Genomic DNA, 14744 nt, shown 5'->3' with positions numbered 1-14744 from the left:
TGAATTGGAGGAGGTGAGAGCCAGAACTCTGTGGAAGTCCTGTTTCTACTCTGCCATCTTGACTCTTCCCCCCTCACTCCTATATACACTTCTAACTGCCTTAATAATGAGACAGTGTTCAGGAGTTAAAATATCATTTTCTTGTGTAGAAATATAAACAGTTAAACCTTATTGATTCCTTTATGATTTGTCTTTCTGGTTTACCTTTTAATTCTTCTCATGAGTCTTGTATTTCAAAGTCAAATGTCCTTTTCATCTCTGGTCTTTTCTTCAGGAATGCTTGGAAGTCCTCTATTGAATACTGAATATCTATTTTTTCCCTGAATTATTATACTCAATTTTGCTAGGTAGGGGATTCTTGGCTGTACTCCTCACTCTTTTGTGCTCCAGAATATTTGAAGCCCTTGGATTTTATAATGTAGAAACTGTTTAACTGTGACTCCATAATATTTGAACTGTTTCTTTTTGGCTGCTTGTAAATATTTTCTCCTTGACCTAGGAGCTCTTGAATATGGCTATAAAATTCTTGGAAGTTTTCATTTGGGAATCTCTTTCAGGAGGTAACAATTGACTTCTTCTATTTTACCCTCTTGTTCTGAAATATCAGTACAGGTCCTTGAAAATTTCTTGAAATATGAGGTCTAGGCTCTTTTTTTATCATGGTTCTCAGGTAGTCCAATAATTCTTAAATTACCTCTTCTGAATTTATTTTCCAGGTCAGTTGTTTTCCAATGAGATATTTCACATTTTCTTCCATTTTTTCATTCTTTTGATGTTTTTATTAATTCTTTATGTCTCATAGAGTCATTATCTTCCACTTGCTCAATTCTGATTTTTAAGGAATTATTTTCTTCAATGAGCTTTTGTACTTCCTTTTCCATTTGGCCAATTCCACCTTGAAGGAGTTTTTCTCTTCAGTGAATTTTTGTATATGGTTTTCCATTTGACCAATCTGCTTTTTAGGGCATTCTTCTTTTTGTTGAATTTCTGTGACTCTTTTGCCATTTGGCTTATTATGGTTTTTAAGGTATTTTCTTCAGTAGTTTTTGTGCCTCCTCAAAGAAACTATTCACTCTTTTAAAAAAAATTTTTCTTGAATAACTCTCATTTATCTTCCCAAAGTTTCTTCTACCTCTCTTACTTGACTTTTAAATTCTTTTTGAGCTCTTCCATGGCCTAAAAGCAATTCATATTTTTCTTTGAGACTTTGGATGTAGCAGTTTTGACTTGGTTATCTCCTTCTGAGTTTGTATTTTGAATTTCCCTGTCACTATAAAAACTTTTTTTTTAAATCAGGATCTTTTTCTACTGTTTGTTCCTTTTTATACCATTTTTCTTGACTTTTAACTCTATCCTACAGTGGGGCTCTGCTTCCAGAGAGGAGAGGGAACTATTCCAAGTTTTAGGTTTTTTTGTGCAGCTGTTTTCAGAGATAATTCTGGGGACGTGTAAGTTTTTGGTTCTTCCAATGTAGTATGATCTAAGGAGAGGTGTGTTTACTGTTACCCTGTCCTGTACCATGTTCTATGAGTGATCACAAGCACTTTTGCACCATGAACTATGACTAGTATCCTAGCTCCCCTGTGGCTTAAAGCTCTAGTGTGCTAGTGCTCTTGAGACCAGGAATGTGACCAAGATTCAAGTATTGGCAACAGGATCTTGACCCAGTGCCAGCAAAGCAACACCTGTAATCTTCTGACCAATTGCCAAACACCCTCACTTTCTGTGGGCCAAGAAGTCTGGAAACCACCATTGTGCCACTGATTCAGCCATCTCCAAGATATATTGTTGGCTTGCTGGGGTGTGGCCTCTGCTGGACTGTGTTCCACTCTAACCCAGGAACAACAGACCTATCCTGCTAGCCTTCTAAGCTTTCTTGGGCTGGAAAATTATTTCACCTCATCTTTTTGTGGGTTCTGACACTCCAGAATTTGTTTTGAGGCATTATTTGAAGTAGTTTGGAGGAGTCTGAGGGAGAGCTCAGGCAATTACCTACACTTTCTTCACCATCTTGACTCAGCTCTCTGTGGGTCACATATAAAAGATCCCAAACTCAAAGATAGTTTTGTTCATGAAAAACATTCTAAACTACAGAGTCAACCAGAATTTTTTTTTAAGCAATTGGGGTTAAGTAACTTGTTCAAGATTACACGGCCAGTTATTTTTGGGTGTGGTGCTAAGTATCTGAGCCCAGATTTGATCCCTAGGTCATCCCAACACTGGGGCTGGTGCTCTTACTTGCTGAGCCACCTGGCCACCCCTAAGCAATTGGGGTTAAGTAACTTGCTCAAGGTTACACAGCCAGGGGTTTCTGGGTGGGTACTAAGTGTCTGAGCCTGGATTTGATCCCCAGGTCATCCCAACACTGGAGCCAGTGCTCTTACTCACTGTGCTACCTGGCCGTCCCTCAACCAGAATTTTTAAGTACTGCATGTGTGCTAGGCACTTTCTAAGCACTGAGGATACAAAGAAAATGAGTTCACACTGTAATGGAGGAGACATCGTGTAAACACTTATGTGCATATAAGATATATACAAACTAGATGGAAGGTAACCTCAGAGGGAAGGCATTAGCACCTCGGTAGCCGTAACTAACTTTATATGGAAAATGAACTTTCAAATGAGTCTTGAAGGAATCCAGGGAAACTGGGGGATAGAGTTGAATAGAGAAAGATTCCAGACATGAAAAATGACCAATTCAAAGACATGGGGATGGGATATGGAGCAAGGAATATTGAGTTGGTTAATGTAGTTAATCCATGGAAACTAAGGAGGGTCTAAGAGTGGAATGGTAGAAAGGAATTAGATTATCAAGACAAAAAGAGGATCCTGGAGGCAATATGAGCTATAGTGTTTTATTGAATAGGAGAGTGATGCGGTAACCTATGCTTTAAGAAAAACATTTTGGCAACTGAACAGACAATCTATTGGAATAGGGAGAAAATTAAGGCAGGGAAACCAATTAGAAGACTTTTACAACATTCCAGAAAAGAATAAGTGTGACCATATAATTGGAGAAAGGGGGAAATATACAAGAGATGTTGCAAAGGTAGAAACAACAAGATTTGTGAGTGACTTGTATATACAGAGTGAGTGACAATGAGAAGTCAAGTAGAACAAGAGTGAGGATGATCATGCCCTTTGCAGTAACACAAAGAAGTGCAGAAGATGAGGGGGGGGAGGGGTGGTGGTGATAATGGGTTCTGGTTTGGACATATTAAGTTTGAGATACCTATAGCACATCCAGATCATTCAATCATTTCTCTGACAATTATTTATTAATTATTATTAAGGAAATAGTTTCTTATAATTTTGAAAAATTAATGCCAATAGAAAAATTTTCAAAAGAAAATAATTATTAAACTTGTATAACTTTTCTAAAGTGGAAAACAAAGATGTTGAATAATAAAGTTAAATCCCACCTTAGATATGTCTGTTTCTTGAGAATATGCCTTCTTTTTCTTTTGTAGAAAATGGTAGTATGTTTTCAAGGACAAAGAACATGATAGGACATAGAGAACACTTCGAATATCAGATCCTTTCGGCCAGAAGGCCTGAAGTTGACCAATACTCCAACATACCTGACACAAAAGAAAATTATCACATTTTTAGAACAGTGCTTTTGGAATAAAATGCTTTTTTTACCTCAAATTTCTTTAGGATAAATAGTATCCAATGAAAAATTTATTGGCATTCATGCCTTGCCCAAAACAAGTTATTTTTCAGAGTAAATAAAGGTATCACAATCATCCCATTTTTATTTATAAATAGGATAGAAAAAAAAACTCCTAAGGATTTCTTTAAGTAGTGTGCTATGTAATTAGTAATATTAATAGATAATTACTATTGAATTACTGTTGAATGGCACAAAAGTTTTGACCTGTTCCATTTCTTACCTAGGTCATTTTGCCCCTGCTTAAGCAAACTATCTACCGGTCTCCACCTCACCTAGTAGCAAGAATTACAAGAATGTGTCAACACCCTGAATGGAGACATATAACAGTTGCGACATTTTCCTACATCTTCCATTACCATTATTATTGGCCTACATCATTGTCTTTGATAACAAGCAAAACATGTCTAATTTCTCTACCATGTGAAAGTTCAACAAAATACTTGTAAAGAGCTGTAATGCCCCCACTAAGTCTTTTCTTCTTCAAGATAAGGTGATTCAATTCCTTCATCCCATTCTCCAATGGCATGGTAACATGTTCTAGAAGTAGAGCAGTGAATACATCACTGGGCCTAGAGTCAGGTAGTGCTAGAATGATCCAAGGGGACAGTAGTAGCCTTGGGTGCAATTGGGCAACATTGAATAAAATTAAGGGGGCAGCAGAAGCATAAAGAAAGAGAAGAAAATTTGAAAAAAAAAACACTCATACATGTTTCATCTGTGGTGTTAAAGAGTTAAAGTCATAATGATTACATTATTTTCCAAATAAGCACACAAAATGCAAGTTATAAGTGATCAGTAGTCGTCTGCCAATAGGTCTTAACAAGCAAGTGTTGGCAAGTGAGTGTGTTGCATATTGTTGGGAAGTCCAGCATGCATCAACAGGAATAAGTGCATGTAATGATTTGTTTACAGTATGATAGTATACAGTTTCATGATACAATATTATGTAATCAAAATTTCAATACAGGAAAAACCCACAAATTTACAATAAATTATTAATTTTTAAGATTCATCATTTTAAAAAATATTTCAAATTTCAAAATTTCACATTTCAAAAAAATTGTTAAAGGGCCAATAAAGAAAGATTTTTGGGGGGCAGAGTAATTTTTTAAAGGGGCACCATAGGCCAAATAATTTTGGGAACCTCTGTCTGAGACACTCCATAGCTCTGTGACTCTGAGCAAATCACTTGCCCTTTGTTTCCTCAGTTGTAAAATGAGGACAATAATAGCATCTCCCTCCCAGGACTGTTGTGAGGATCAAATGAGATAATATTTATAAAACACTTGGCACAGTGTCTGGCACATAGTCATCAGCACTACATAAATGTTAATTATTATGTTTTTGTTGTTCAGTAGTGTCTGAACAATTAGTAGTCTTTGTGACCACACTGGGTTTTCTTGGCAAAGACACTAGAGAGGTTTATCAATTCCTTCTCTAGCTCATTTTACAGATGAGAAAACTTAGGAAAATACGGTTATGACTTTCCCAGGGTCATACACCTAGTAAGTGTCAGAGGCCAAACCTGAACTCAGGTTTTCTTGACTTCAGCCCCAGTGCTCTATCCACTGTTACACCTAGATGACCCCTTACTATTTACTACATAGGTATAAATACTACAGATGACACAAAGCTAAGCAGAAAAACTGGCATATTGGATACTGCATTCAGAACAGGTCTTAATAGATAAAACAATAAGCTAAATATAATAAGATGATACATAGTAGAGAGTAACACAAAATTTTCCACTTGATTAAAAATAAACTTTACAAATACAAGATGGGAGATACATGGTTTGGCAACATTTTATACAAAGTAGATCTTTTATGTTTTGCACACTCAATATGAGTTAGCAATGATTGACATGGCAACCAAAAAAAAGTTACTATGATCTTAGGTTCATTAGGAGTAATGAGAAGTAGTGTGGCTCGGTGAGTAGAACACTGGACTTAAAGTCAGAAAGAACTGTCCTACTCTGGTCAAATCTTTTTACCTCCCCAAGACCCAGGTCCCTCATTTCTAAAGGAAAAAAATGGGGATAATATTACCTGCAATACCTGTCTCATAGGGTTATTGCAAGGGCAAAATGAGAGAATAGGTGTGAGAGACTTTGAAAACTTTAAAGTACTATATGAATGTCAGTATATAACGAATGCTTACCTCTATCCTGGTCAAAGCACAACTGGGTTACCATGCTCTATTTTACATGCCACATTTAAGGAATGACATTGATGAATAGGAGAGCATTCAGAGAAAAGAGACTAAGATGTTTGATGGCCTTGGAGACCATACCATAGGAAGAATGGTTGAAGGAAAGGGGAATGTTTAACCTGGAGAAAGCAAAAAGACTTTGGAATAAACTCAATTGTCTTAAAGCATATGAAGGCTGCCATGAGGAACAGTCCTGATTGAGTCCAGGGGACAGAATTAGAATCAATGGGTATAAGTTGATAAGGGGCCTATTTTCAGCTCAAGCCAAAGAAAAACTTTTAATAATTAGAAGTATATGAAAATTAAACAAGGTTCTTCAAGAGGAAGACTGGATAGAAGACATTCAGGTTTCTTTGTCTCATGCAGGCTAAACTAGGGGGTCTAAAATCATTTCCAAATGGAAGATTCTATAATTCTGTTCTCAAGGCACCACACCATCCCTGTGGATATTCCCATCCCTGTCATATCCTTGCTAAAATGATTTTCACTGTGGACACTGACTTATAGACACTCTCAGAATATGACCTAAAATCTCATTAGCAATTTTTCATAATTGACTCATATTGGTTATCTCCTAAAACCTCAGATTATTTTCCTATGTCTAGCTATGATTCCCTATACTCTAATTCTAAAGTTGATTTTTGGAACTCATGTCAGACTTTACATTTATGTCGATTAAACTTTAACTTAATACATTTGGTTCATTTGTTCAACTTATACAGTTCTTTTTGCATCATGACTCCAGTTGAAACTAATGAAAATAACAACATTTAAAATGTAAAACATACAGGTTCTTAATTTTTTTTCAAATTCTATAAAACTTTTAACTGGGGGCAGAGTCAAGATGGTGGAGTAGAAGCAAAACCTCTGAGCTTCTCTGGCTTCCACCTTCCCCAATCAATGTAAAAAGGGAACTCTGAACAAACTTTGGAGCAGCAGAACCCACAAAATCACACAGAGAAGCTAACCTCCCACTGAGCACAGCTCGGCAGGCTGGCAGGAACTGGCCACTGTAGCACTCTGGGAGCCGAGTGGAGATTTTAGCCTCAGGGCAGTTCTGACCAGCTGCTGGCAGGAGGGACTCCAGATCAGCAGCAGCTGTGGTCGTTTCCAGAGCTATCAACATACAGATGTGAAGGACAAAGTGAGAGGTCAGTGCAGTCTGGACTTTGGGACCCAGTAAGAGGGAGTACATAGGCTTTTGCCCCCGGGGCGAGAAGCCACTGAGATGCCTGGCACAGCCAGCCAGCCCACGTGGCAGCTTCAGCCCCTGGCCTGCAGAGTGTAGGGGTGTAGTGCGACCAGTCTGAGGGTTAATTGCTCTTGCTTTAACCTGCTGGGATCTAAATTGTAGTCTAGGGTGGAGGTCCTGGGGTGTGTGTACAGCTTGCCATAGCATGTAGAGGCCACAGAGAGGGCACCCATCTAGTACCTCAGGCAGCTGAGAAAACCCAGCGTTTGGGATGAAAGCTCTCCTGTCTGATGACAGAGTCAAACTGTGGCAAAAAGCCCAGGGTCAAGTGACTGAGGGGCAACATGACCAGGCAAAGGAAACAAAGCAGACAGAAGATTCCAACATTAGAGTCCTATTTTGGGGGCAAAACTGAGCAAAGCATGGAACAGGAGGAAGACAGTGAAGTCAGAACTCCTGCACCAAAAGCTTCAAAGGAAAATATGAGCTGGTTATAGGTCATACAGGACCTTAAGAAGCAGATAAGAGAAGTGGAGGAAAAATTGGGAAGAGAAATGAGAACGATGCAAGAAAATTACGAAATGAGAGTCAACAGCCTGACTGAGGAAAATAACACCTTATAAAACAGACTAACTCAAATGGCAAAAGAGGCTCAAAAAACAATGAGGAGAAGAATTCCTTAAAAAGCCAAATTTTCCAGATGGAAAAAAAATCTCAAAAGCTTACTGAGGAGAATCATTCCTTCAGAATTAGATTGGAGTAAATGGAAGCTAATGACTTTATGAGAAATCAAGATGCTGTTAAACAGATCCAAACAACTGAGGCAATGTGAAATATCTCATTGGAAAAACCACTGACTTGAAAATAGATCCAGGAGAGAAAATTTAAAAATCATTGGACTACCTGAAAGCCATGATCAAAGTAAGAACCTAGAAATCATCCTCCAGGAAGTTCTCAAAGAAAACTGACCTGATGTTTTAGAACCAGAGGGTAAAATAGAGCTTGAAAGAACTCACCAATCACCTCTTGAAAAAGATCCCAAAAAGAAAACTCCTAGGAATATTCTAGCCAGGTTCCAGAATTCCCAGATTAAGGAGAGAATATTACAAGGAGCCAGGAAGAAACAATTTGAATATTCTGGAAACAATCAGGATAACCCAGGATCTGGCAGCTTCTACACTGAGGGATCGAAGGGCTTGGAATATGATATTCTGGAGGTCAAAGGAGCTGGGATTAAAACCAAGAGTCACCTACCCAGCAAAACTGAGTATCATGTTTTAGGGGAAAATATGGTCATTCAGTGGAATAGAGGACTTTCAAGCATTCTTGAAAAAACCAGAGTTGAATAGAAAATTTGACATTCAGATATAAGAAGCAAGAGAAGCATGAGAAGGTAAACAGGGAAAAGAAATCATAAGGAACTTATCAAAGTTGAACTATTAACATTCCTACATGGAAAAACAATCATTGTAACTGATGAAACTTTTCTCAGTATGAAAATAGTTGAAGGGAATAGAAATATATATGTCTATGGGAATATGAATACATATGTGAATGTGTGTATATATGTTTACAGGTATACATAGATAGAGGGCACAGGACCAATTTAACAGGAAGGGATGATACTTAAAAGGTGAAATTAAGAGGTGAGAAAGGAATATAATGAGAGGAGATGGGGAGAGACAGAATGGGGTAAACTATCTCATATAAAAGAGGCAAGGAAAAATGGTTACAATGGAGGAAAAGAATAGGAAGCAAAAGGGAATGAGTCAACCTTATTCCCATTGAATTTTGCTTGGGGATGGAATGAAATACACACTAAATAGGGTATCTCACCCTACAGGAGAGGAGGATTGAAGGGGATGAGAGGGAAGGCAGGCTGTGGGGGGGATGGAAGTTGGAAGCACCCACTTTTGAAAAGGAACGGGATCAAAATAGAGAATAGAACAAGTGGAAGGTGGGACAGGAGGGAGCGAAATATAGTCATTCTTTTACAATATATCTACTATATTATTGTTTTGCATTAGCCACACATGTACAACCTATACTGAACTGCTTATCTTCCCAGGAAGGGTGGGTGACAAAGGAGGAAGGGAATGAATCTGGAATTTAGTTTTAAAATCAAATGCTTAAATATATATACACACACACACACACACACACACACACACACACACACATATACTCTTATTAATACTATTTTACATGTAATTGGTAAATAAGATATACAGGCACTGGGGCATACAGATTCACCATGTCCTACTGGAAAAGTCGAAAGGGGTATGGGAGAAAATATGGGAGAGAGCAGACTGGAGGAGGGGATATCCTGTGGGACTGCTATTTTGGGGTGGTGGGTAGGGGAAAAATGGGGAGAAAATTTGTAACTCAAAATCTGGAAGAAATGAATGATGTAAATCAGAAGTTAATAAAGCATTTGTAAAAAAATTTTTTTAATTTAAAACTTTTAACTAAATAAACAGTATCTTTAGTACCTCTCTTTCCAGGTCACCACATCTTAATTGATCAAACAATGGTGTTAGTGCCGCAACACTGGATGTTTGTAAATGTTTAATCAGAGTTTGGTAAACACTCTCCATTTCTATTTTGTTCTACAAAAGGGAATAAATCACATGAATTAGTATTTTAGTTTAGCACATAATTATCTATTTAGATCAATTCAGGTCTTTTATTATGATGTATGATAGAAAGTCACAAATCTTTCAAATTACAACGAAACCCATCCAAGTGTCACTTGATTCATGATTTCATCAGCATGGGCACTATTTCCTTCACCGGCACAGATCACAATCCATCATATCATCACAAAGTGTATCATTCTTGTCCATGTTGTCCATAAATAATCTTTTATTTTATTTTATAATATTTTATATTATTATATTATATTATATTTTATATTTTCTTTTATGTCACATTTTATTTTATGAGTACCAGCAAATTATTTAGATGGCCATTTGTGAGAGTGAGTTGTCCTTCACTCATTCTCCCTTTTCCAGTATATATTCCCTAGGATGTTACTCCTCATGCCACATCTTACATGTAAGTCATTATTGGAAATACACTGCCAAATTCATAACTATCACTGTATATCTATTGGTACTTTTAAAATAAATGTTTGTGATACTGAGTTTAACATCTTTAAAAGCATTGCATAATTTCCCAAATGGAATCCATTTGGGTTTCATCCACTATTTAATTTTGGAGCTGGTTCATATAAATTACCTGTCTTATGTATGTGTACTGATGTACTAACTTAATTGGGATTACTGTAGTAGTACATGTAGTACTAACTACATGGGATAGATGGGAAAAGAGGAATATTTCATCTCTAGTTGATCTTGTTCAGGTTAATAAAAGTCTCCTCTAAATAAGCATGAATCTCTTTAAGAAGATCCTATGATTTTTTGCAAGCTTATTTCTCCCTATTTAATGACTCACTTAATATTAACTGAGAGTTATTAAACAGTCATCTTTATTGTATTTATTGAGGAATCTTGCATGGATTATACCTATTTGGAGGACAGACTTTAAGGCAACATTTTATTTTACCAAGTCTTTTTTCTCTTTTTTTATCTAATTAAAAGCACTCATTTTCATTCTTCCTGCCTACCTCACTGAAGACAAAAGAAAAACAAAACCCTTTTGACAAATATACATAATCAAGCAAAACAAATTCTGAATTGGTAATATCCAGAAATGTCTGTCTCATGCTGCACCCTGATCCCCTCACTTCTTTGTGAAGAGGTAGACAGCATGCCTCATCATCGGTCCTCTGGAATTGGGGTTTTCATATAATGAAATATTTATGGAAAAACAAGGAAGTGAGATCATTAAGGGCCACACTGAAAAGAAAATCTAATAATGAGGGTCTTTTACTCCAGACTTTAAAACATATTACAAAGTAGTTATCATTGAAATTATCAGCTACTTGCCCCCCAAAAGTGGAGAAGTAGATTGGTGATCTAGAATAGGTAAACCAGAAATTCAACCAAATGTATATAAATGGACTGAAAAACCTTTTTTGGCCTGGACCTATAATTTTACTGGTGTAGGGAACTCCTGATGTGATAATATATACTATTAATGCAGAGCAGTACCTGTTCTTCAATTTAATTGTCCAGACTACCAAGGACTAAAGTAACTTGCTCAGAGTCACAGACTAGAACACTGACCTAGGTGTTCCAACCCTCTGAAGCCACCATACTATGTTGACTCCCTGGCCAAACCTTTAGAAAATATTAATTTGCAAAACAATTCATTTTTAACAAATGTATGTAGAAAAATTGGTAGGATATCCATGTCATAAAGGGATTTTAACATATGTTTTACACACATTGTGGCCATTTTTAAAAATTCACTGTAACTTCCTAATGAGTCCCCCAAATAACAAAACCATTACTTGTATGTACCTGTTTCTCTATGCTATATATGCATATATACATATATAAACATATCCACACAATCAACTGAGTATATGTGCACATACATGGATACAAATGCAACTATATATACATGTGTGACTATAGATATGTACATATATATACATACCTATGGGAATGTTTGCACGTCTACATTCATAAATGAACATGCACACATTTATATCCCAATGGATTTCAAATAAGAGATATGAAAAAATAAATCACAGAAAAAGTAAAAGAGAGAGAACAGAATGAGGGATTTTTCTCAATTATGGAAGGGTAATTACTTATTTTAATTCAAGAAATCAAAGAAACTTTTGTTGGCCTAAATTTTTGCATCTTTTCAATAAAATCATATAATGAAAATAAAAGAAATACAAAATGAAAGTATTTATGATTACATAATAGATAGAATTTTAAAATTCAAAATACATAAAGAACTATTAAAATAAAATGGTAGCAACCCCAAGTCCTTAGTGCATAAATGGTCAAAAGATTTGAAGTGACAGTTTTCAAGAAGGAACAAAATTTCTTATTAATAATAATTTGAAAATTTTCAAGTTCAATAATAATCAGAGATGAAAATTGGAAAAACTTTGATGTGCTGTCTCATACCATCAAATTGGCACATACAAAAAATCAAAGAAGTGACATATACTAAAAGTAGGGCTATGGAGAACCCAAGTACACTTTTATTACAATAAGTGTTATATGTGAGAGACTCTTTAGAAAGTGACAGAGACTTTTTTTCTTTTTCTTTTTTGCTTTTTGGAGGGGTGGAGGCAGGGCACTTGGGGTTAAGTGACTTGCCCAAGGTCACACAGCTAGTAAGCATTAAGTGTCTGAGGCCAGATTTGACCTAAGGTCCTCCTGACTCCAAGGCCGGTGGTATATTCACTGTGCCACCTGGCCGCCCCAGAGAATTTTTTAAAGAGCAGAACAGCAATAAGACACTTTAAAAAAAAAGAAAAGAGTCAGTCACCTTCACTGATTACTGATGAAATGTAAGTAAAAGAAGACACAAAAATAAGCATACTCTGACCCAATAAATTGATAGTTGGAAATTGGTGTTGAAGTTATTATTTTAAAAATTAAGGTATATCTTAGAATTTTTTTTAAGGAAAATGATTACATAAACCATGGTTCAACTTAAAGTATTTCGAGAATTATAAAGGATTTTGAGATCCCTAGAATAAAATGTTTCTAAACTCTAAAAAAGCTAAATAATTATTTCTTTAAATATATAGGTGCTTGATGAACAATCTTGGTCCTAGAGGTTCAATGAGGAAATCAACTTCCCTTCTCTCAAAAGGCAAGTAATGAACTACAGGTAAGGAATATTGCATGAATTATCATATGAAGTCACTTTGACATTTTCTTTTGTTTAACCGTTTTCTTTGTAACAAGGAAATTTTCAATGAATGCTAGTGAAATGTTAGGGAATGCTAGTAAAAACTGTGATGCAAAAGAAAATAAAAGATATCAATAAAATACTTTTTAAAAGAAATTTACCTGCTTGAAAAAATGCTGGTTCTTGTGCCTGCTTATCATAAAGTATGCATAAACTCTGAGGATATCTAATTTTTGCCCTGAAATCAGTGCAATACTGATCCTCCTGGACCAGGAACATACGATAAAAAAGTAGAAAAGATACGTCTGTAGATCGGTCATTCCTTCATCTAAAACTAATAGGAAATATGGGCAGTTTCGTTCCAAGAAACAATTCCATTCTTGTGAAAAACATCCTGAAAATTCAGTTTGAATATTAATATCAGTATTTTGCTGGAGGTGGAGTATCAATGCAGTCCTTAATGGAAGAAGTCCAGGAGTTTCAAAATATGAATGTTCAAAATCCTGAAGAACAAAACGAGGCAAGATTATGTCACAATGCCATCTAGTGGATAGTTTGCTTACCTGGCTAAAGCATGACATTTCCTACAGAATGGAAATCCACTTGAGGACAGAAACTAAATGTGATTGTTTATTTTGCATTTGGATACTTGTCGTCTCATATATTGAACATAAGTGCTTCAAAAATGCTTCTTCAGTTAGACTAGATTAAACTGGGCTAAACTGAATTGGACACCAGTCAACCAATATACGTTTATTGAACACCTATTATGTGCCAGACATGATTCCAAGCACCAGAGATAAATATAATCCCTGTCTTCTAAGAGGCTACAGTCTAATGGGAAATGACAAGATAAAAAAGGAATCTGAAAGGGGGTGGGAGTAGGGGACACAGGGTGAGAGCTGTATGAAGGGGAGAAGGTCAGGATCAGTCCAATAATGTAGTCATTGATTTGCTCTTTGTGATTTTAGGTCTTGTAAATCTCAGAAATGCATGCAATTTGTCACATTTTAACTTTCATTCCAATTCCAATTCTCTGCCTTTAACTAAATATCAATTGCTCTGTGTATATCTACCACTTTTTCTTCCTAATAGTCTCTTCTTTTTTCTTTCCCACTTTCCCAAGAAGCTCGAGGTGACCAAGGATCATGGTTGAGAATCACAGTTTCAGAGATAGATCATAGCAAAATTTCAGGGTTGATAGAAAGGAGAATTTTCTAATTCTATTTTGTCCCTTCATGTTTGGCATGTCACATATTCTCAACAATATTTTTGTGCATCATGTTTCATTGTTCATAGGATTTAAAGCTGAAAGGTGATTCAAAGTCTGGTCTAGCACCCTTATTTTACAGATGAGGAAACTGAGGAATACAAAAGTTGTACATTTTCACATAGGAAACAAGTGGCAGACCTGGGATAGGAAACTTAGGCCCTCCCTCTAAATCCAGCATTCTTAAACTACATCACATTATTTGCTAAACTGCACATACCAGGCAGAAACATAGTGTTTTCTATGTTAATTACAGTAAATCAGTGCATGTGGTTTTTTAAAAATAGATTTGAATGCTACCTTGAAGAAAACAACAATAAATTGGCCTCCTTTACTTTTCAAATCCAAAAGATAGCGTTCAACTAAGTAGAAAAAGTGAAGACTTTGTCCTGGTTTCAATTCTTCATCATTTAGGCAGGTGATAAATAAGGAATCCCCATCAATCAGGAAGAGTTCAGATTCAACAAAATCATTGAGTAAACTAGAATAGCTGAAATGAAAATCACAAATAACATAGATTAAATAGTTATTCAGGAAAGGCTTTTTATTCATGAGTTCTTGATTCCTTGGGGAACTTGGGATATTTTCATAAGGTGAGGTATGATGGA

At 36.1% G+C, this 14744-nt stretch overlaps 1 protein-coding gene across 3 annotated transcripts in view; it reads right to left on the bottom strand.

Annotated features, from left to right (window-relative positions):
- LOC138168224 (probable ATP-dependent RNA helicase DDX60) overlaps nt 1–14744 on the bottom strand; it is a 177548-nt gene that overhangs the window by 136452 nt on the left and 26352 nt on the right. For all 3 annotated transcript variants that reach the window (XM_069097259.1, XM_069097269.1, XM_069097277.1), the window contains exons 4-7: nt 14437–14626; nt 13028–13369; nt 9572–9688; nt 3423–3581 (exon numbers count right to left, since the gene is read on the bottom strand). In XM_069097259.1, the coding sequence (XP_068953360.1) occupies nt 3423–3581; nt 9572–9688; nt 13028–13369; nt 14437–14626 (808 nt within the window). The remainder of the gene's footprint in view (nt 1–3422; nt 3582–9571; nt 9689–13027; nt 13370–14436; nt 14627–14744) is intronic.

This window comes from Petaurus breviceps, unplaced genomic scaffold (genome assembly GCF_028583685.1).
Source record: "Petaurus breviceps papuanus isolate PSGF00001 unplaced genomic scaffold, PetGlider_PUasm1.0 126, whole genome shotgun sequence".
Taxonomy (NCBI): domain Eukaryota; kingdom Metazoa; phylum Chordata; class Mammalia; order Diprotodontia; family Petauridae; genus Petaurus; species Petaurus breviceps.
This window is presented reverse-complemented; position numbering and strand designations above follow the sequence as displayed.